This window comes from Elephas maximus, chromosome 18 (assembly GCF_024166365.1).
Source record: "Elephas maximus indicus isolate mEleMax1 chromosome 18, mEleMax1 primary haplotype, whole genome shotgun sequence".
Lineage (NCBI taxonomy): Eukaryota > Metazoa > Chordata > Mammalia > Proboscidea > Elephantidae > Elephas > Elephas maximus.
The window spans coordinates 12967004-12990329 of NC_064836.1; the positions used below are offsets into that span (position 1 = coordinate 12967004).

The 23326-nt window shown below is 40.4% G+C and overlaps 1 protein-coding gene across 5 annotated transcripts in view; it reads left to right on the top strand.

The window, feature by feature from the left end:
• Positions 1-23326, top strand: part of LOC126061320 (zinc finger BED domain-containing protein 6) — a 53960-nt gene that overhangs the window by 15671 nt on the left and 14963 nt on the right. For 4 of the 5 annotated variants that reach the window (XM_049857789.1, XM_049857790.1, XM_049857792.1 and 1 more), the window contains 7 exons: positions 12979-13102; positions 14449-14652; positions 14776-14892; positions 15478-15558; positions 16604-16714; positions 17475-17537; positions 19684-19785. In XM_049857789.1, coding sequence (XP_049713746.1) covers positions 12979-13102; positions 14449-14652; positions 14776-14892; positions 15478-15558; positions 16604-16714; positions 17475-17537; positions 19684-19785 — 802 coding nt within the window. The remainder of the gene's footprint in view (positions 1-12978; positions 13103-14448; positions 14653-14775; positions 14893-15477; positions 15559-16603; positions 16715-17474; positions 17538-19683; positions 19786-23326) is intronic. The other variant, XM_049857794.1, reaches the window with a different exon arrangement.

Below are 23326 nucleotides of genomic sequence, written 5' to 3' on the forward strand. Positions count from 1 at the left end.
TTGACATTTCCAGTAATTACAGACTATTTATTTTCTAGAAAGTCCCTCAGTTTGGGGTTGTCTGCTATTTCCTCATGGCTAAATTCAGGTCGTATATTTTGGGCAGGAATATCATAGAAGTGATAGTCTTCTCATTGCATGATATCAGGTGCATATGATTTTATTTTTCCTGTTGCTGATGATGCTGACTTTGATCACTTGATTAAGGTGATATTGGCCAGACTTCTTCACTGTAAAATTTTTCTTTTTGTAATTAATAAATATTTTGTGGAGAGGTGGTAAACCTGATGGTGTGGTGGTTAAGAGTTCAACTGCTAACCAAAAGGTAAGCAGTTCAAATCCACGAGGCACTTCTTGGAAACCCTATGGGACAGTTCTACTCTGTCCTATAGGGTTGCTATGAGTCAGAATTGACTCAACGGCAGTTTTTTTTTTTGTGTGGAGAGGTACTTTGAGACCCTGTAAATATCCCATTTCTCATGAAACTTTCAAATTTTTTCCAGTTTTTTATTTGTTAGCGTGAACTCAGGATTTCTTTCATGGCCTCTGACTGGTTTGTTCTGGTTCGAACCCCTGCTGAAAATTTGCATTTCTAACAAGTTCCCAGAAAATAATACATAAGAATCATCTAGGGATCTTACTAAAATGTAGATTTTGATTCAGTATATCTGGGGTGGAAATGCAAATTCTCAGCCAGGGCAGAGGTTCTCACAGGAACAAAGAACGAACCTGTTCAGAGCACTGGTTTCTACTTTTTTCAGTATATTTCATCTTGTCATTTATTTTTTATGCTCAGATTAACCCAGATTTGACCAGTAGGAGTCCTTCAAACTGATTTTTGTGTACTTTGCCATGTTTCCATCATTCTTTGAGCACTTCTTTGCTTTCTGACCTAACCAGATTTTTCAGGCTCATCTTGTACTTTTCCTATTCCAGCCTTGGAATCAACCATTTCTCCAAGGATCCTTGGTTCCTTTCAGTGAAGAACGATATATAGAAATTAAGATCTGGCTGCTCCTGCTGTGTCACTGCTTCAGGTCCTCTCAGTGAACAGAGCTAGGGGATATATAATGTATATACATACACACATTGACATCATTATTTATTACTGTATGTCTTCTGGTTGTTGTTAGTTGCCATCGAGCTGATTCCGACTCGTGTGCAGACTAGAACTGCTCCATAGGGTTTTCAAGGTTGTGACCTTTTGGAAGCAGATCACCAGGCCTGTCTTCCAAGGCCCCACTGGGTGGGTTTGAACCACCAGCCTTTCAGATAATGGTGGAATGCATAACCATTTGTGCCACCCAGGGACTCCCTACTATATGTCTATGTAGTGAAAATTATGAGTTCACATAGATGCCCCCAGTTCCAGTCTGAACCACAAGGTTTATTCTAGACTTCTCCTTTTCTACACTTGTAACTCTTTTCTCCAGAAGTGAGAAGTTTGGTTCCCATTGCCCTTAATATTTTCACTTATCTTATCAGTCCTTGGAAACCAATATTGTATCACAGCCTCTTCCTTCCTCTTGGGCTCTGACTACACAGGAATACACTTCTGCTTGCGTCAACTCCAGCTCCCTATGCCAGGCCTTACGGGGACCCCTTCCTCACTCTGCTTGGGCCCTCCTACCCCATCCCACTCTGGACACCCCTCATGGATTCCTTTTTCATACCCTTGGGCTCTGATGCTGTGTCTTAGGCAGCCCTGCCACATGGGATGCTCTCCTCACCCTGCTTACACTCTGTGTGCCAGGTCTCCACTCGGGGACACCTGCCACCTTCCTCACCTTGCTTGGTCTTTGTTGCCCCATTCCAGACTTCTCCTCCGTGGAGATACTGTCCTCACCCTAAACTGAGCTGCCCTTCTGCACAGAAACCTTGCTTACCCTGGTCAGGCCCAGCACTGTCAGTCCACCTTCTCTGCAGATGCCTTCCCAACTCTACTGGGTTCTGACACCCTATGCCAGGTTCCTATGTGGGATCTTTGTTGTGTGGACATCTTCCTCATCCTGTCAGGCACCAGCCAACACCCTGACCTGGACCGCCATACCCCTTCCTCCCCCAGCATGGATGCCTACCACCCTCAGCCCCACCTAATGACTTTGGACTGAATTGTTGGGGAAGGAATGGGGAAAGAAGAGACCAGGTATGCATTTCGTATGCCAGGGGTCACATAGTCTGGTTCCACATTTCTGTTCTTTCAAATAGTATGCCTGTCTTCCAAATAGTAAGGAATTCATTAAATAAACTCAGAGCAAGGAATACTTTGCAACCTAATGAAAATATCATGTTGTAAATTGCTGGTAAAGTATAAATTGACACAGCTTCTATGGAAGGTGTGCCTGGGTCTCTAAGTCTGCCCCTACATTTAGGAATTTGCTGGAACTCATGGGACACAGCATATAGTTTTATTCATGGTTAAGATTTATTACAGCTAGGGTGCACAGATGGATCACAAGAGAAGACGACACAGGAGGAGTCTGGAAGAATGTACGTCCAGGCTCCCTCATGCTCTCTCCCTCCCACGAGGGGCCACACGGAGCACACTCTTCCCCACAGCAACAAAAATGCAGGAACATTGTGATGTTTCTCTCCAGGGAAGCCCATTAGAGACTCAGAGCCCAAGGTACATAGGCACCCCCTGTCTTGCACCTTCCAAAAGTCCAGACTCCCAGAAAGAAGGCAGGTGTTCAGCATAAACCATATTGTTTGCATAGTCTAGGCACAGTGAACCGTCTGATCAGTTAACTGTTGACGGGGAACATTCGAAGAGCCAAGTTCCCAGATCCCACCCAAGGGCCAATCTTGGAAGCAGGCCTTTCTAAGGATAGCAGTCCTAGGCCTGCTGTTTTAATTTTATTCTGCATAGAGGCTAATCTGGCCTTCTCTCTCAGAACTCTCTCAAAATGCTTATACCTTTGTCCTGTATGTTCTCATACATGTGCAAAATGAGCTGTAGATGGAGTTACTCATTGTGGCATAATTTGTAATGGTAAAATACTGGAAATAACCTAACTATCCTTCAGTGAAAATAGTTTGCCATATTCATGGAATGAGTTCTGGGCAGCAAAATTTTTAAAGGGAAACTCCTTATTTATGGATAATGGAAAGATCAAAACATTTTGAGTGAAGGGGGCAGAACCAAGTGTTTAATATGCTACCATTTATGGAAAAAAAGGAGAGGGAAAAGAAGTTGTGTCTGTTTTCGCTTACCATATGCATCTAAAAAAAAGTCTCTGGACGTATAAAGGACAAAGAGGCTTTGGGGGAGGAGGGACAGGGATAGGAAGGAGCCTTTTTACTGTGCACCTCTTTCGTGTGTGTCTTTGGAACATGTGCTGTATAACCTGTTAAAAACTCAGAGAAATAATTATGCAGGAGGAGGGTGTTACTATGGAGGATATGTTGCTAAATCAAAAAGGTGCAGAACTCTGTGGAATTGCTTTAAGTGTGCATATGTGTATTTATGATTAAAAAATAAATAAAAGAGTTGCATACCAAAATAAGTGGTTCTCCTTGGGTGACAGCATTAACAAGCATTTATTTGAATTTTCTAAGTCATCTTCATGTTTGTGTTACTTTTCAGTTAGAAACAAAACTTAGTGAATTTATTAAACAGATCAAATAAATGTCAGGTGACTCCAGTATACAGAGGATGCTATTACAGAAGTCATCCTGTAACTTAAAAATTGCTTCCAGGAGAGAAATCACGTAATAAGCAAAGACTGACCCAGGAGCAAGGAAGAGTGGCATGAGGTCCTGCCTTGAGGAAAGAGAAATTGAATAATTGTTATTATTCCTGTCTAAAAGAGCAGTGGCAGCTATTACACCTATTTTTGGGGTGTGGCGGGAGACTAATTCTGTCTTTGAAAGGTAAAGGTGTTTGCTGTACCTTTTAAAATAGGTTTTTTTTACTCATGCATGTGGCAAAAATGGGAGCATACATTTTAAAGTAGTTTTATCCCAATTGCCTTTCAGGAATGTTGAACTAATTTACATTTTCACTAGCACTGTGTGGGTTGCCCGATTTTTCCATACCCCTGCCAACATCATGTATTATGAAATTATCAATCTCAGTGTACTAGGTTTTGATCTTTGTCCTTTTTGATGTCTTTAAAGGCCTTTTTATTTCTCTACATTTTTAATTTCTGAAGTAATATTGCTGTGCTTTCCTGGAATTTTAAACCTTAGGCTGCTTATCATGATGAAAGAACCAAATATAATACAGGCTATTGATCAGGGTCATTGCTTTTCAGAAGTGCTTGTTGGGTCTTTTTTTTCTTTAATTTTTATTGTGCTTTAAGTGAAAGGTTACAAATCAAGTCAATCTCTCATACAAAAATTTATATACACCTTGCTGTGTACTCCTAGTTGCCCCCCCCATGAGACAGCCCGCTCTTTCCCTCTGCTCTCTTTTCATGTCCGTTCCGCCAGCTTCTAACCCCTTTGCTCTCTCATCTCCCCTCCAGATAGGAGATGCCAACATAGTCTCAAGTCTCTACTTGATCCAAGAAACTCACTCCTCACCAGCATCCCTCTCCATCCTATTGTCCAGTCCAATCCCTGTCTGAAGAGTTGGCTTTGGGAATGGTACCTGTCTTGGGCCAACAGAAGATCTGGGGGCCATGACCACCGGGGTCCTTCTAGCCTCAGTCAGACCATTAAGTCTGGTCTTTTTATGAGAATTTGGGGTCTGCATCCCACTGTTCTCCTGCTCCCTCAGGGGTTCTCTGTTGTGTTCCCTGTCAGGGCAGTCATCAGTTGTAGCCAGGCACCATCTAGCTCTTCTGGTCTCAGGCTGATGTAGTCTCTGGTTTATGTGGCCCTTTCTGTCTCTCGGGCTCGTAAATTACCTTGTGTCCTTGGTGTTCTTCTCTCTCCTTTGCGCCAGGTGGGTTGAGACCAATTGATGCATCTTAGATGGCTGCTTGCTAGAGTTTAAGACACCAGATACCATTCTCCAAAGTGGGATGCAGAATGTTTTCTTAATAGATTTTATTATGCCAGTTGACTTAGATGTCCCCTGAAACCATGGTCCCCAAACCCCCGCCCCTGCTACGCTGGCCTTTGAAGCATTCAGTTTATTCAGAAAACTTGTTTGCTTTTGATTTAGTCCAGTTGTGCTGACCTCGCCTGTATTGTGTATTCTTTCCTGTCACCTAAAGTAGTTCTTATCTACTATCTAGTGCATACCCCCTCCCACCCTGCCTCCCTCCCCCGTCTCGTAACCATCAAGAATATTTTCTTCTCTGTTTAACTGTTTCTTGCGTTCTTGTAATAGTGGTCTTATACAATATTTGGCCTTTTGCAGCTGACTAATTTCACTCAGCATAATGCCTTCCACATAGCTGCATATTATGAAATGTTTCACAGATTCATCACTATTCTTTATCGATGTGTAGTATTCCATTGTGTGAATATACCATAATTTATTTATGCATTCATCCACTGATGGGCACCTTGGTTGCTTTCATCTTTTTACTATTGTAAACAGTGCTGCAGTGAACATGGGTGTGCGTATATCTGTTCATGTAAAGGCTCTTATCTCTCCGGGATATATTCCAAGGGTGGGATTGCTGGATCTTATGGTAGTTCTATTTTTAGCTTTTGAAGGAAGCACCAAATCAATTTCCAAAGTGGTTGTACCATTTTACATTCCCACTAGCAGTGTATAAGTGTTCCAGTATATCTCCACAGCCTCTCCAACATTTATTGTTTTGTGTTTTTTGGATTAATGCCAGCCTTGTTGGAGTGAGATGAAATCTCATTGTAGTTTTGATTTGTATTTCTCAAATAGTCACTGATCCTGAGCATTTCCTCATGTATCTGTTAGCTACCTGGATGTTTTCTTCAGCGAAGTGTCTATTCATACCTTTTGCCCATTTTTTAATTGGGTTTTTTGTCTTTTTGTAGTTGAGTTTTTGCAGTATCATGTAGAGTTTAGAGATCAGGCACTGATCGGAAATGTCGTAGCTAAAAACTTTTTCCCAGTCTGTAGGTAATCTTTTTACTCTTTTGGTGAAGTCTTTGGATGAGCATAGGTGTTTGATTTTTAGGACCTGCCAGTTATCTAGGTTTTCTTCTGTATTGTTAGTAATGTTTTCTATACTGTTCATGCCATGTATTAGGACTCCTAACGTTGTCCCTATTTTTTCTTCCATGATCTTTATCGTTTCAGATTTTATATTTAGGTCTTTGATCCATTTTGAGTTAGTTTTTGTGCATGGCGTGAGGAATGGGTCTTGTTTCTTTTTTTTGCAGATAAATATCCAGTTATGCCAGCTACATTTGTTAAAAAAACTGTCTTTTCCCTGTTAGAGTGATTTGGGGCCTTTGTCAAATATCAGCTGCTCGTACGTGGTTGGATTTATGTCTGGATTCTCAATTCTGTTCCATTGGTCTGTATCTGTTGTTGTAGCAGTACTAGGCTGTTCTGACTTCTGTGGTGGTATAATAGGTTCTAAAATGGGGTAGAGTGAGGCTTCCTACTTTGTTCTTCTTTTTCGGTTGTGCATTACTTATCCAGGGCCTTTTTCCCTTCTATATGAAGTTGGTGATTTGTTTCTCCATCTCGTTAAAAAATGTTGAAATTAGGACTGGAATTCCATTAAATCTACAGATCGCTTTTGGTAAAATACACATTTTTAACAACGTTAAGTCTTCCTATCCATGAGCAAGGCATGTTTTTCCACTTACATAGGTCTCTCTCGGTTTCTTGCAGAAGTGTTTTGTGGTTTTATTTGTATAAGTCTTTTACATCTCTGGTAAGATTTATTCCTAAGTATTTTATTTTCTTAGGTGCTACTGTAAATGGTAATGATTTGGTGATTTCCTCTTCGATGTTCTTTTTGTTGGTGTAGAGGAATCCAGCTGATTTTTTATGTTTATCTTGTATCCTGATACTCTGCTGAACTCTAGTATTCGTTTCAGTAGTTTTCTTGAGAATTCCTTAGGGTTTTCTGTGTATAAGAACATCTCATCTGCAAATAGAGATACTTTGACTTCTTCCTTGCCAATCTGATGCCCTTTGTTTCTTTATCTAGCCTAATTGCTCTGGCTAGGACCTCCAGCACAATGTTGAATAAAAGTGGTGATAAAGGGCATTTTTGTCCAGTTCCTGCTCTCAAGGGGAATGCTTTCAGGCTCTCTCCATTTAGAGTGATGTTGGCTGTTGGCTTTGTATAAATGCCCTTTATTATGTTGAGGAATTTTCCTTCTATTCTTATTTGCTGAGAGTTTTTATCATGAATGGGTGTTGAATTTTGTCAGATTCCTTTTCTGCATCAATTGATACAATCATGTGATTCTTGTCTTTTATTTAGTGGTGGATTCCATTAATTGTTTTTCTAATGTTGAAGCATCCCTGCATACCTGGTATGAATCCCACTTGGCCATGGTAAATTATTTTTTTGATATGTTGTTGAGTTCTCTTGGCTAGAATTGTGTTGAAGATTTTTTCATCTGAGTTCATGAGGGATATAGGTCTGTAATTTTCTTTTTTTTGTGGTGTCTTTACTTGGTTTTGGTATCAGGGATATGCTGGCTTCCTAGAAGGAGGCTGGGAGTATTCTGTCCTTCTCTATGCTCTGAAATACCTTTAGTACTATTGTTCTTAACTCTTCTCTGAACGTTTGGTAGAACTCTGCAGTGAGGTCTTCTGGGCCAGGGCTTTTTGGGGGGGGAGGGGAGTGTTTCGATTACCTTTTCAATGTTTTCTTTTGTTATAGGTCTATTTAGTTCTTCTACCTCTGTGTTAGTTTAGGTAGGTAGTGTATTTCTCGGAATTCATCCATTTCTTCTAGGTTTTCAAAATTTCTTAGAGTATAATTTTTCATAGTAATCTGATGTGATTCTTTTAATTTCAGTTGGGTCTGTTGTAATATCGCCCATCTCATTTCTTATTTGGGTTATTTGCTTCCTTTCCTGTGTTTCTTTTGTCAGTTTGGCCCGTGGTTTGTCAATTTTGTTAATTTTTCCAAAGAACCAGCTTTTGGTCTTGTTAATTCTTTCATTTGGTTTTCTGTTTTCTATTTAGTTCTGCTCTTTGCTTTTTTCTGGTGCCTGAGGGTTTTTTTTGTTGTTGTTGCCCTCTTTCTATTTGTTCAAGTTGTAAGGATAATTCTTTGATTTTGGCCCTTTCTTCTTTTTGGATGTGTGCATTTATTGATATAAATTGACCTCTGAGCACTGCTTTCTCTGTGCCCCAAAGGTTCTGATAGGAAGTGTTTTCATTCTCTTTGATTCTATGAATTTCTTTATTCCATCCTTAATATCTTCTATAATCCAGTCTTTTTTGAGCAGGGTATCGTTCAGTTTCCAAGTGTTTGTTTTCTTTTCCCTGCTTTTTCTGTTATTGATTTCTACTTTTATGGCCTTATGGTCAGAGAAGATGCTTTATAATATTTCAGCATTTTGGATTCTGCTAAGGCTTGCTTTATGACCTAATATGTGATCTATTCTAGAGAATGTTCCATGTGCACTAGAAAAGAAAGTATACTTGGCTGCTGTTGGGTGGAGTGTTCTGTATATGTCTATGAGGTCAAGTTGGTTGATTGTGGTATTTAGATCTTCCGTGTCTTTATTGAGCTTCTTTCTGGTTGTCCCGTCCTTCACTCAAAGTGTGTATAAGTCTCCTACTATTATTGCGGAGCTGTCTATCTCAGTTTTCAGTGCTGATAGAGTTTGTTTTATGTGTCTTGCAGCCCTATCATTGGGTGCATAAATATTTAATATGGTTATATCCTGGTATATTGTCTCTTTAATCATTATATAGTGTCCTTGTCCTTTATGATAGATTTAACTTTAAAGTCTATTTTGTCAGAAATTAATACTGCCACTTCTGCTCTTTTTTGATTGTTGTTTGCTTGATGTATTTTTTTCCATCCTTTGAGTTTTAGTTTGTGTCTCTAAATCTAAGGTGTGTCTCTTGTAGGCAGCATATAGACAAATCATGTTTTTTAATCCATGTTGCCACTCTCTGTCTCTTTATTGGTGCATTTAGTCCATTTACATTCAGGGCAAGTATGGATAGGTATGAATTTAGTGCTATCATTTTGATGTCTTTTTTTTGTGTGTTGTTGACAGTTTCTTTTTCCCACTTAATTTTTTGTGCTGAGTAGATTATCTTTATATATTGTCTTTTCCTCATATTCGTTGTTGATTTTGTTTCTGCTGAGTCTCTATTTTTTTTCTTGTATTTTATTTTGATTTGTAGGATAGTTTGTCTCCTTTGTGGTTACCTTACTATTTACCTCTGTTTTTCTAAATTTAAACCTTACTTTTATTTGTTTGTATCACCTTGTCTTCCTCTCCATATGAAAGATCTATGACTACATTTCTTAGTCCCTCTTTATGGTTTTAATGTTGCCTTCTTTTACAAAATAACATTGCTGTTTCCCTGGTTTGAGCATTTTTTTATCCTGATTTATTTTTGTGATTTCCCTGTCTGGGTTGACATCTGATTGCTCTGTCCAGTGTTCTAGTCTTGGGTTGATAGCTGATGTTACTGATTTTTTAACCAAAGAACTCCCTTTAGTATTTCCTGTAGTTTTGATTTGGCTTTTACGAATTCCCTAAACTTCTGTTTATCTGGAAATGTCCTGATTTCACCTTCATATTTGAGACAGTTTTGCTGGATATATGATTCTTGGTTGACATTTTTTTCCTTCAATTTTTTATATAAGTCATCCCATTGCTTTCTTGCCTGCATGGTTTCTGCCGAGTAGTCCAAGCTTACTCTTATTCACTCTCCTTTGTAGGTGACTTTTCATTTATCCCTAGCTGATCTTAAAATCTCTCTTTATCTTTGGTTTTGGCAAGTTTGATTATAATATGTCTTGGTGACTTTCTTTTAAAATCTACCTTTTGTGGAGTTTGATGAACATCTTGGATAGATATCTTCTCATCTTCACAATACCAGGGAAGTTTTCTGCCAACAAATCTTCAACAATTCTCTATTTTCTGTTATCATTCCCTGCTCTGGTACTCTAGTCACTCTCAAGTTATTTATCTTGATAGAGTCCCACATGATTCTTAAGGTTTCTTTGTTTTTTAAAATTCTTTTATCTGGTTTTTCTTCAAATATATTGGTGCCCAGTGCTTTATCTTCAAGTTCACAAATTCTGCCTTCTACTTGCTCAGTTCTGCTCGTCTGACTTTCTATTGAGTTGTCTACTTCTGTAATTTTATTGTTAATCTTCTGAATTTCTGATTGCTGTCTCTCTATGGATTTTTCCAGCTTATTAAATTTTTCGTTATGTTCTTGAATAACCTTTTTAATTTCTTCAACTGCTTTATCTGTGTGTTCCTTGCCTTGTTCTGTGTATTGCCTGATTTCCTTCCTGATGTTTGAAGTGTTCTGTATATTAATCTTTTGTGTTCTGCATCTGGTAATTCTAGGAAGGCACTTTCATCTAGAAGATCCCTTGATTCTTTGTTTAGAGCTTGTTGATGCGATAATAGTCTGTTTCTTTACATGACTTGATATTGACTCTTGTCTCCAAGCCATCAATAAGTTATTGTATTAGTTTATTTTATGTTTGCTTACTATATCATAGCTTCTTGCTTTGTTTTGTTTTGATATGCCCAAATGTGTTGCTTGAGTGAGCTAGCTTGATTATTTTTACCTTTGGAGCTCTGACGTCCTGTCCCCAGATGGCTAGAGCTGTTATCAGGTATATCAGTCTAGGAGTCCATTCACTTTTCTTGTATGAATTCAGCTGAGGTGTCCAGGTAGCTGATCATCAAGTGTGTGGTACAGGCTCTGTCCTACAGTCTTAGAGGGGCTGGGGTGATTGGTGTAGGTATCAGTACCTGGTTGCAGCAGGGGGTCATGGCTCTGAACAAGGCAGGGGGCTGAGAATCATCCCCCAGGTGTCTCTGAGGAAAGTGTGTCCCTGTTCCCTAGAGCGTAGAGGTGAGTGGGTTCTGCAGACGGACCGTGGGCACCCAGTGTTTTTGGTTGTAAGGACTGGGAGGTACCAGTTATCCTTGGACCCCTGTTTTGGGTGGCTGGGTGACCTGAGTGGAGCCACCCATCCTTAGGCCCCTGATGTGGGTAGATGGGGACCCTGTTTAATAGGCAAGGTGGTGTCAAACATCAAACGCGCACCTCTCCACACACAGCTGAAAGAGTTGTATTGTGCCATCAAGGGCCTACTCTGCTGAAGGATGCCCACACAGGTCCAGACAGGAGGGAAAGGTACTCAAAGTCCATAGACCGTTTATGCCCGGACAGGAGCTGCTTCTGTCCTGAGCTCCCCAGGTTAGTGGAGCTGGCAAATTATTGTTTCCTCCAATTGTGAATTTTTTCCTTCTCCAGGGCCAGGAAGGATGGCTCTAGATGCTCAACAGGGCCTATCTCATGCCCAGGGAAATAACAGCCACTGAAGCCGGCTTGGGGGTTGGTGGGCACGGTGAAATATACGCAAGTACTTAGCTTTTGCCGAGATCGCCGTTCTTCCCTGGGTCCGGAGGTATGAGTAGGCTGTGTGGCTGGCTGCTTCTGCCTTAGGGAACTGTGGCTGAACGCTAGTACCAGCCTGCTGCCTCTGGTCTGGGGTTGGTGTCTGAGGGCTCCCGGCGATTCAGGTCCAGTAACTCTTCTCTGCTTCTGAACCATCTCTTCCTCCCCTTGCCCCTCAGTTCATTTTCTACCCTTGCCTTTGATGTTCAGGGCTCCTAGCTTGTCATTGTCATGAATATAACTGGTTTCACTTGTTTTTTGGGTGTTTGTTGTAAGAGGGCTCGCCGGAAGCATCTATTCCACCATCTTGGCTCTGTCTCAAGTCTTTTCTCTTTTTTGAGTTATTTAATATAAATATGGAAAATTACACAAATCACAATCATACAGCTCAAAGAATTTTCACAAAATGAATATCTTACTTGATCAGTACTGGAATCAGGAAACAGAACCTTAGCAGCCCCGTTTACTCCCTTCATCCCCTCGTTGCCGCTGACTACACCACCAGAGGTACTTGCTAGCCTGACTGCTCTACTGCAGACAAAGTTGGCCTGTTTTGATCTTTATATAAATGGAATCATACCGTGTGTGCCCTTTGTGGCGGGTTCCTTTCAGTCCACATCTGTGGCGTTGAGTGTAGCAGTGGTCCTTTCTTTTCATTACTGGGTAGCGTTCTATTGTATGGATGTAGTACAATGTATTTATCCATCCTAGTGTCGATGTACATGTGAGGTGTTTGGATTTTGGAGCTATTCGAAATAGTATTGCTTTGAACATCCTTTGTTTTGAACATTCTTTGTGTGGGTCACTTGGAAAACTAATGTATGTATTATCCAGCAGTTTATTCGTAGGTGTGCAAGTATTTTTTTTTTTTTTTTGTTCTCCTGCTTCATAAGATGGAGGTGGCTTTGGTAAGGATAAATGCCATCCTTTAGTGTGTTACATATGCCTTACTTTGAAGAGTCACTAATGGGGAAAATTTGCTTAATGCCTTGAACTCCCAGCTTCAAATAATACCTGCAGTTTGTTGAGACCTTTCTATATACTAAGTGTTGCACATGCTTCATTTAATTTAATCATCGGAAGAAACCAGTTAGATAGCTATTCGTCCCATTTTATAGCTGAGATAAGTGAGGCTTAGAGGCATTAAATTATTTGTCCAAGGTTACATGGCCAATAAATAGCATAATAAGAGTTTCAAACCTTGTCGCTTTCTTTTTTGCATAATTTTAACTATTGTATCATCCTGCTTCTGTAAATTAAGTATGGACATTTAGGGGTTCTAGGATGAGGGTAAGGAGGAAAGAATAGCAGAGAAACTACCACCTTACTCCCTTCATCTATTCACAGTTCTTACAGTCTGTCATGTTCAGCAACTCCTTTCTGCTCAAAATCATCTCATGTGCCTCAGGTTTCTGAACCTTGTTAGGAACTTTTTTCAAAAAAAACAGTTTCCAAATTAATACATGTCTTACTTTGTTTTTTACTTGAAAAAAACGTGTCTGTCTTTCCTACAGAAAAAACGCAGTGAGATTCCTTGTTATTGGGAAAACCAGCCAATGGGATGTCAAAAACTTAACTGTGCGTTCCATCACAACAGAGGACGTTACGTTGATGGCCTTTTCCTACCTCCGAGCAAAAGTGAGATGCATATGTAATTTTAAAAGAATTAGTTACTATTAACAAACCCCTGCCACGCATACTGTACAAAGTATTTCATTGCCTTCTTTCCCTCTTAGTGAGTCTGTTATTTCTACTTTCCAGATGAGGGAATTGAATTTATAGATTAAATGACTTGTACATGGTCATAAAACCAGTTCGTGGCAGAGCCACTTGATGTTGCCAAAAGCCATGCTGCATCACAAGTGTTTCTTGGCGTGACAGCTTAGATTATTATAGTTTAATTCATTTCCTGTTTTCTTATGAGACCTACAGAGGTTTGTAAGAAAACTTGATTCTCTAGGCCAAGGGTTGACAAATCTGGGCCTCCTCTTGTTTTATAAAACAAGTTTTATTGGGATGCAGCCACAGTCATTTTCTATGGCTGATTTTGTGCCACAGCTGCAGTTGAGCAGTTGAGACGGAGACCATATGTGGCCTGCAAAGCCTGAAATATGAACTAGCTAGCTAGTTTGCCAACCCTGCTGTAGGCCGTAATCTAAAATAAGACTTAACACTACAAAAAGCTAGTATCTTTTTGGAAATGCAAATTGCAAATAAATGTTAACGAGGTAAAGAGAGGGCATGGCCCGATCCTGTAGCATCTAGCTATGTAAGCTTTATGTAGTTGTTTCCAAAGCTCCTTTTAAAGTAATTTCCTAATGGAATTACCAGCCATTTAAAGTCAAATCTGATGTGATTAAATTTGATGGTTACATCTTTTCAGCTCTATATGAGGAAAAAAAGTAGGCTCTTTATGGTTTGGTTCAAATAAGTGTTATCTACTGTCTTAAAGCTACTACTTTGCTGAGCAAAAATCATGTAATTTCAGTATTTAAATGAAATGTCTAGAATTTACAGTTACTGTGCATCTAGCAAGGAGCCCTGGTGGCGCAGTAGTTAAACACTTGCCTGCAAACCAAAAGGTCGGCAGTTTGAACCTACCAGCTGCTCCGCCGGAGAAACATATGGCGGTCTGCTCCTGTAAAAATTACAGACTTGGAAATCCTGCGGGGCAGTTCTGCTCTATCCTATAAGGTTGCTGTTGGTCAAAATTGACTCAAAGGCAATAGGTTGGTTTTTTCTCTTGTTCGTTTTATCAGCAGTATTGTGACCACTTATTTTGAATGTATTTATGTACAGTGAAGAGTTATTAGCTAAAGGCACATTTTCCACCTCCGGGAGTTTAGAATCTAGTTGGAAAAGTAGAGAAAAAGACATAAATGTTCATCAGGAAGATACACCACACTTATCATAGGTGGACAGAGCTTTTCAATGTGTTGGGATTTATCTTCTGTTTTAATTTACTGCTGATTTTGTATATTTAGCTGTGCTACCCACTGTGCCTGAGTCCCCAGAAGAGGACGCGAAGGCCAGCCAGCTCGCAGCTCAGCAGAACAAACTGTCTGTCCAGTCTAACCCCTCCCCGCAGCTGCGGAGCGTCATGAAGGTGGAAAGTTCAGAAAACGTTCCCAGTCCCACACATCCACCCGTGGTCATCAACGCTGCAGATGACGATGAAGATGACGACGGTAAGTTTTAGCTCTTTCTTTAAGGCAGATACAGCCAGGTCCACTTAGGTAACTGGAAGGAATTAGGGTTGAAGCTCTAGGCCTGCTGGGAATTGTAAACTTGTCTTAAATGTTGACATTTAGATCAGTTTTCTGAGGAAGGTGATGAAACCAGAACGCCTGCCCTGCAAGCGACTCCTGAGGCTCATAACGGGTTGCGAGTGCCTTCTGCCCGGAAGCCCGGGGCCGGTCTGAAGCAAGGTAAGGGGGGCTGTGAGTGCCTGGCCTTCTCGTAGGTCTGACAGCACCCCTGAATGTGTCTCAACTGTTCAGTCGCCTCTGGAATTTAGGTCCTGATCACCATCACCACCGTCTTACCTCCCCGTCACCTGCCTGCCCCACATACTTTCCCTTATTTATCCATTTTGAAAACTTTGATTGCCTGCTGTGTGTAGATAAAATGCCTGCTACGTGTAGATAAAATGCCTGCCATGTGTAGGTGACATGCCTGCTACGTGTAGGTGACATGCCTGCTACGTGTAGGTGACATGCCTGCTACGTGTAGGTGACATGCCTGCTACGTGTAGGTGACATGCCTGCATATGTGTAGGTGACATGCCTGGTATGTGTAGGTGACATGCCTGCTATGTGTAGGTGACATGCCTGCTATGTGTAGGTGACATGCCTGCTATGTGTAGGTGACATGCCTGCATATGTGTAGGTGACATGCCTGCTATGTGTAGGTGACATGCCTGCTACGTGTAGGTGATATGCCTGCTATGTATAGATAAAATGCACAGGTGAAAAGGCACTAGTTCTCACGTGATTCCTATATGGGTTTCTCAGGTGAATGTTTGAATTTTGGAATAAAAACTCTTGAGGAAATCAAATCAAAGAAAATGAAGGAAAAATCCAAGAAGCAAGGTGGTAAGTCATCATGCCTTTTGACACAAATGGTTGTGTGGTGTAGAGAAGAAGAATAAGAACACTCTGGAAGCAGCAGCCAAAATGAACAAGTAGATTTTACTTGTGCGGCTTGTTTTTAAGTAAAACACAGACTTCCTTCAAATCATGGTTGCTTGTTGAATTCTTTACAACTGTGTTTCAGTCCCTAACTACTCAGAGCTAGGCACACATAATAAAGAACCTGAAAGAACCTGTTTATCCTAAGAAATACAACTCTGAAAAATAGCGTTATTGTTGGGTGCCGTTGAGTTGATTTTGACTCGTAGCATCTCTGTAGAACTGCCCCATGGGGTTTTCTTGGCTGTAATCTTTATGGAAGCAGATCACCAGGTCTTTCTCATGCAAAGCCACTTGGTGGGTTCAAATTGCCAGCTGTTTGGCTAGTAGCCACGTGCTTAACCATTGTACCACCAGAGCCCCTTAAAGAATAGCATATAAAAACTACATTAAGAGAGGGAAGACTTCATTTTGCAGTAGATGACTTCTTCCTCAAGGGCTGCTAGAATTTTCTTCTGGAGCTTGCCTTGGCTTGGTTGATTTGTAGTTCCCACACTAAAAATTATAGTTACGGCATGAAATGTACTATCTAGAAAGAAACAAAAGGTCCTATGGTTTCTCTTACTGAGGCTTGTTCTATAGGAAACTTGGAGTTGAGTTCTGCAGATGATTAAATTTAGAAGGAAAAGGTTCAGTTGAGATACCTGATAGCTAATGTGCATTTGAGGAACTTTACAATGTTAGCCTTTTGGGTTGAATGCTTAAGCCACTCAGAGCAGTTGGTGTATTTTATTTTCACGTTGTGCCCCAGGCAGATGAGAAACAGGGATTATCTCCCCTCCCATCACCACCCCAATTCCTGTAGGCAAACATACTCAGAAAGACTGATAGGCTTGTAGCTATCAGCCTGTATTTGATTTTACCGGTCACAAAAACAGAATTTCTTTACGTGTGATAGTTTTGTTACTCTCTATAAATCATTTGCTTTTTTTTGGCGTGTTATATTCAGAAGGTTCTTCCGGAGTTTCCAGCCTTTTACTCCAAGCCCAGCCTGTTCCAGGTCCTGAAAAAGAGAATGTCCGGACTGTGGTGAGGACAGTAACTCTGTCCAGTAAACAAGGTGAGCAATGGGTAGATTCTAGAGTTGTCAGACCAGGACTTTCATCTAACTGGGAGGGCGCCATCCTCAGGGGAATCTGCCTTTGAGGAATTTGTGGGCGGACTTTGGTATGAAAAGAAGTCAGCACATTTGATTATTAAGATATCGAAATTCTTATTCAAACAGCCCTCACATTTATGTGTATTTAATTTTTATATTTACTGTTCATCTTATTCATTCAACAAACCTCATTGTGAGTAAAGAACTGTAATAAACCTCATAGAAAAATATAAAAGCGTTTTCTTTCAGTAGTTTTAAACCTCATAAGGAATATGAACAAGTATTTGCAGTATACAGGTACATTTAAATATTTGTGCTATTCAAGCAGCAATGAATCAGAGAGGAAAGAGAGCTTCTTGGTGAGATGATCAAGGAGAAGTTAAATAGTAGAGATAGCATTGGAGTAGAGTGGAATTTCCTTTAACATGTCAAAGCACACAAGCCAAGGTATAACCTGGATTTTATAACTAATTGACTAGAGCACCAACTGTCATCTGATACCTGGCTGCTGTTACTCAGAAGGACTACACGGCTGCTTGCTCCTAGGCTGTGCATTTGGCTGTTTAAATTATTGTTTTTAGGTTAAATCTTTTTTAAAATTAGTTCCTTAAGACAGATCTGATTTTCAAGACGCTTTCAGAACATATTTTGCACCCATTAGTAATTACTGAATGCAGAAAAATTGGCTACTGGTAGAGAAACTCTGTTTTTGCAATTTCAGGAGAAGAACCCTTGGTTAAATTGAGTCTCACCGAGAGACTGGGGAAACGAAAAATTTCAATAGGTGAGATGAGTTTTGTGTATATTTTTTGTTTTCTACTCGTTTATGCATGAACGGGACACTCTCTCCAACTTCTCTTTACACGAATCCACTGTTGGTACTGGTTTTCCAGCCCCTGTGCTCTTGGCTGAAAGGACTTCTTACAAATTTTCTTCATGTTGTAATGTGTGAATTACCCCTTTTGTTGAAGTTATGGAAATTTAAATTGTTAACAGTTTTAATGAGATTATGGTCAACTTTTTGAAGGCACTAGGTTTTAAAAGCAGTGAAGAATACCTCTGTTTCTTTGGACAAATTGAAATTTATAGTTTTTAGAGGGAAAAAGCACCCATTTAAAACCTAATTTGTGTCCTTGAATTTACTGGTACTGTTTTATATCAGGGAGGTGCTTTACCCCAGGGTATTACTGAATTTTGTATACCTACCCTAGTGTTTCTCAACAGAATTATTTTGAAAATCTTCTGACTTTAGGAGGTTCCTTCATATTCTTTTAAAATGTGCATGCAAATATGAAACCTTATCTCCAGTTTGTGTTGTCTTTGAATACTGTTTTCACTGCCTGATCTTTAAAATTGTCCTGAACTTATGTTTCAGGTTTTCAGACAGTCAGAAAATGGGAATATGTCAATTATACTGTTACAAAGTTACTGCCTTTAGTAGTAAAAACTACTTATAAAAAAATTCTCAACGATTAAACCATGGCTATCAATGAAATGAGGTCCATGGATGGCACAGTTTGTGCTTGACTGCTAACCTGAAGATTGGCAGTCTGAACATACCCAGTGGCACCACGGAAAAAAGACCTGGTAATCGGCTCCCGTAAAGATTACAGCCTAGAAAACCCTATGGGACGGTTCTACTTTGTGACATATGGGGTTGCCAAAGTCAGAACCAACTGGACAGCAACAGATCTGTTGTTTTTTTTAAATAAATTAATATTTACTGTGGATCTGCTCTTTTTCAAGTGCTTTTTGTTTAATCTTTAACCATGAGAAAACAGGCACAATGCTTGGCACTTAATAAATGGGCAGTGAATACATTCTGCGCTGAGCTCAGGCTCAAGAAAGGTTTAGGTGACTTGCCCAGGGTTATATACATGAACGTGCTGTAGATTGTATAAGTCATTTCCAAAGAGAACCTAGGAGAGGCAATCTGTAGAAACTGCTTCTATCTATGTTTCAGGAAACAGCCTTACTTAATCTTTTACCAGTTCTGGATTTTAAGAGCAGTATTTAATCATCTAATCATGTGTTTAGAGCACAAGCCAAGCCAGGGCTCCAGAAAATGAGACTTCAGCTGTGATAAAACTGATCCAGAGATTTTAATTAAAAATTAAAGAAAAGAGCTGTCTTAATGTCTGCATACATGTAAACTTTGTGATTTTATGTGTGTGTGTATGTGTGTGTGTTCCATATTTAAAGTATAAATGTGGGGAGAGGGACAATTACAAGTGTGTAGGGTTTTTCAGGGTTTTCATCTGACCCTACAAAGAAATACATCTTCAGCCAAGCAATCTGAAAAACAGGTTTTGAAAAATGTGTAACATTTAAGCAACTTGTATAGAACAGTGTCATAACATAAGCCAGGAAACAGGAAACGTGGATTTGTATCTTAGCTCTGTCACCGCTTGGTGTTCTCGGTAAGATACGGACTTTCAGAACTTTAGATTTCTTATCTGGAATTGAAGGGGAGCTATTTGGCCTTTAGAGTCTTCATATTACAGGAAGAGTTAAAATTTTATTTTCTTGCTGTCTTCCTAATCATCCCAGATGCATTTCACATGAATTTTCTTAGAATTTAGCAGCTGGCTAGTTAAGATCTTTTTCTACATGAAGATTTTTCACATTTTCCTGATTCTGAATTTCAACTCTAACCAGGCCCTAGGATCCTGTCTTTCTAGTTTTAGTGTATTGTTTGGGAAATGGTGATTTGTGCCTTCTAACCCTTTGTGTCCCTTTCCTTATTTCTTCTTTCCGGGATGTTTTTATTTCTTCTCTGACATCGATTCTAAGGAATTTTGTTAACAAACACACCATGTAAATGCAGTAAATTTATAAAATTACCCTATGTTGTCTGCTTTTGCTTGTGTTCCTTGACCTTGCTGAAGATTTGATTTGAACTCTTAAAACTAAGGTCCTCCTGTTTGTAGGTGGTGAAAACAGTGATCCTCCATTAAAGCGCAGCCTTGCACAGAGGCTAGGGAGGAAGGTTGAAGTTCCAGAAACTAACACTGACAGAACAGCAAAGAAAGGTACCTTTGTTCTGATGTACTTGTGTGTGTGTGTACACATCATGACACTTGTTTCTTATAATGTTAACAGCTGTAGATTGCCATTCTTCTGCTTAGATAAGTTCGATTATTATCTTCTCGTATCTGTTTTATTCATTCAGCAAACATTTGAGTGCTCACTGTGCTATAGATTCTAGGTATAAACCATTGAGCAAAATAAACACGATCACACTCCTCAGGAGCTTATGGTATAACAGGAGATAGAAATAACTTACAAATATATACATATGTGTGTGTGTGTATATATATAGTGATTTAGGTAAAAGTTTACAGAGCAAATTAATTTCTCATTAAACAGTTAATACACAAATTATTTTTGCAACATTGGTTGCCAGCCTCGCGACATGTCAGCACTCTCCCCTTGTCCACTCCAGGTTCCCTGTTTCTGTTTGTCCAGTTTTCCTGTCCTTTCCTGCCTTCTCATCTTTGCTTTTGTGTTGATGTGCCCATTAGTCCTATATATGTGATTGAACTAGGAAGCATGACCCTCACATGTGTTGTTCGCTCTCTAGATCTGTCTAATCTTTGCCTGAAGGGTGAACCCAAGGAGTGACTTTAGTACTGAGTTAAAATGCTCTCGATCATTAGGCATTAGAGAAATGCAAATTAAAACTATGATGAGATTCCATCTCACTCCAACAAGGCTGGCATTAATCCAAAAAACACAAAATAATAAATGTTGGGGAGGCTGCGGAGAGATTGGAACTCTTATACACTGCTGGTGGAAATGTAAAATGGTACAACCACTTTGGAAATCTATCTGGCGTTGTCTTAAAAAGTTAGAAATAGAACTACCATACAACCCAGAAATCCCACTCCTCGGAATATACCCTAGAGAAATAAGAGCCTTCACATGAACAGATATATGCACACCCATGTTTATTGCAGCTCTGTTTACAATAGCAAAAAGCTGGAAGCAACCAAGGTGTCCATCAACAGGTGAATGGATAAATAAATTGTGGTATATTCACACAATGGAATACTACGCATCGATAAAGAACAGTGATGAATCTATGAAACATTTCATAACATGGAGGAACCTGGAAGGCATTATGCTGAGTGAAATTAGTCAGAGGCAAAAGGACAAATATTGTATAAGACCACTATTATAAGATCTTGAGAAATAATATAAAACTGAGAAGAACACATACTTTTGTGGTTACGAGGTGGGGAGGGAGGGAGGGTGGGAGAGGGTTTTTTACTGATTAGTTAGTACATAAGAACTGCTTTAGGTGAAGGGAAGGACAATACTCAATACAGGGAAGATCAGCTCAACTGGACTGGACCAAAAGCAAAGAAGCCTCCGGGATAAACTGATCAGTGGAGCAAGGGCGGGGGTTTGGGGACCATGGTTTAAGGGGACTTCTAAGTCAATTGGCAAAATAATTCTATTATGAAAACATTCTGCATCCCACTTTGAAATGTGGCATCTGGGGTCTTAAATGCTAACAAGCGGCCATCTAAGATGCATCAATTGGTCTCAACCCACCTGGATCAAAGGAGAATGAAGAACACCAAGGTCACACGATAACTAGGAGCCCAAGAGACAGAAAGGGCCACATGAACCAGAGACCTACATCATCCTGAGACCAGAAGAACTAGTTGGTGCCCGGCCACAATCGATGACTGCCCTGACAGGGAGCACAACAGAGAACCCCTGAGGGAGCAGGAGATCAGTGGGATGCAGACCCCAAATTCTCACAAAAAGACCATACTTAATGGTCTGACTGAGACTAGAGGAATCCCGGCGGTCATGGTCCCCAAACCTTATGTTGGCCCAGGACAGGAATCATTCCCGAAGACAACTCATCAGACATGGAAGGGACTGGACAGTGGGTAGGAGAGAGATGCTGGTGAAGAGTGAGCTATTTGTATCGGGTGGACACTTGAGACTGTGTTGGCGTCTCCTGTCTGGAGTGGGGATGGGAGGATAGAGAGAGTTGGAGGCTGGCAAAATTGTCAAGAAAGGAGAGACTGGAGGGGCTGACTCATTAGGGGGAGAGCAAGTGGGAGTACAGAGTAGGGTGTATATAAATGCATATGTGACAGTTTGACTTGATTTGTAAACGTTCACTTGAAGCTCAATAGAAGTTAATCTAAAAAAAAAGTATAGTAAGAGACATTTAAAAAAAAAAAAAGTTTTTAGGGGCCATACACTTGGGGTTTCTTTAGTTTTTGTCGGACCAGCAAGCCTGTTTTTTTTGTGTGTGTGTGAATTTGAATTTTGTTCTACATTTTTCTCCTGCTCTGTCTGGGACCCTCTGTGATCCCTGTCAGAGTGGTCTGTGGAGGTAACTGGGTACCATCTGGTTGTTCTGGGCTCAGTCTGGTGGAGGTTATGGTAGTTGCGGTCCATTAGTCCTTTGGACTAATCTTTCCCTTGTGTTTTTGGTCTTCATTCTCCTTTACTCCAGCCGGGATGGGACCGGTAGATGTATCTTAGATGGCCACTCAAGGCTTTTAAGGCCCTAGCCACTATTCACCACAGTTGGATGCAGAACATTTTCTTTAAAAGACTGTGTTCCACCAGTTGAGCTAGATGTTCCCCAAGACCATGGTCCCCAGCCCTCAGCCCAGTAGCTTGGTCTCTCTGGGCGTTTGGATGTGCCTGTGGAGCTTCTGTGTGAAATGCTTAAGTTGTGGTAAATTCTGTAATGAAAGAAGTATGTGGTGCTATGGGAGCACATAGGAGGGGTACCTAGTCTAGCAGTCTATCAGGGAAAGATTCCTAGAGGAGGTGATATTGAAGCTTAGACCTGAAATATAAGATAGGAATTGGTCAGGTGAAGTTGAAGGGCCAGGTGCTGTGTGTGTTCCAGGTGGAAACAGTAACATGTGCAAAGGCTCAGATTTAAGAAGGCATGATGTGCTCAAGGACCTCAGTATGGCTGAAACAGAATTGGGGTAAAGAGATGGTTAAGTGGAGAGGGAAGGAGGGACTGGATCATGTAGAGCTTTTTAAGCTGTGTTAGAGAGCTTGGGCTCATCCTAACATAATAGCAAACCACTGAAATGTTACAAACCAGGATCAATGGCTCAGAATCGCATTTTAGAACCGTCTCTCTACTCTGCCTGCAATATTGAGAAAGATTAGAAGGGGACACGACCAATGGCCAGGATGTGAGTTTAAGAGCCTGTTAAAATAATCCAGACAAGAGGAATTAGTGGCACAGATTTAGTGTTCTAGAAGTAGATATGGGCCCTGGTGGTGCAGTGGTGAAGAGTTCGGCTGCTAACCAAAAGGTCAGCAGTTTGAATCCACCAGCCACTTCTTGGAAACCCTGTAGGGCAGTTCTACTCTGTTCTGTAGGGTCAGTATGAGTCGGAATCAACTCCATGGCAATGGGCTTCGTTTTTTTTTTTTTTTTTGGTTTGAGAAGTAGGTATGGAGAGATGCGGACTAAATCAGAAGATATTTGGGAGGTAGAATCATTTGTCGTTGAAGGAGAGAAAGGAGTCAAGGGTTGGACTTTTTTGTCCACCTTGTGTGCCCTGCAGTTAA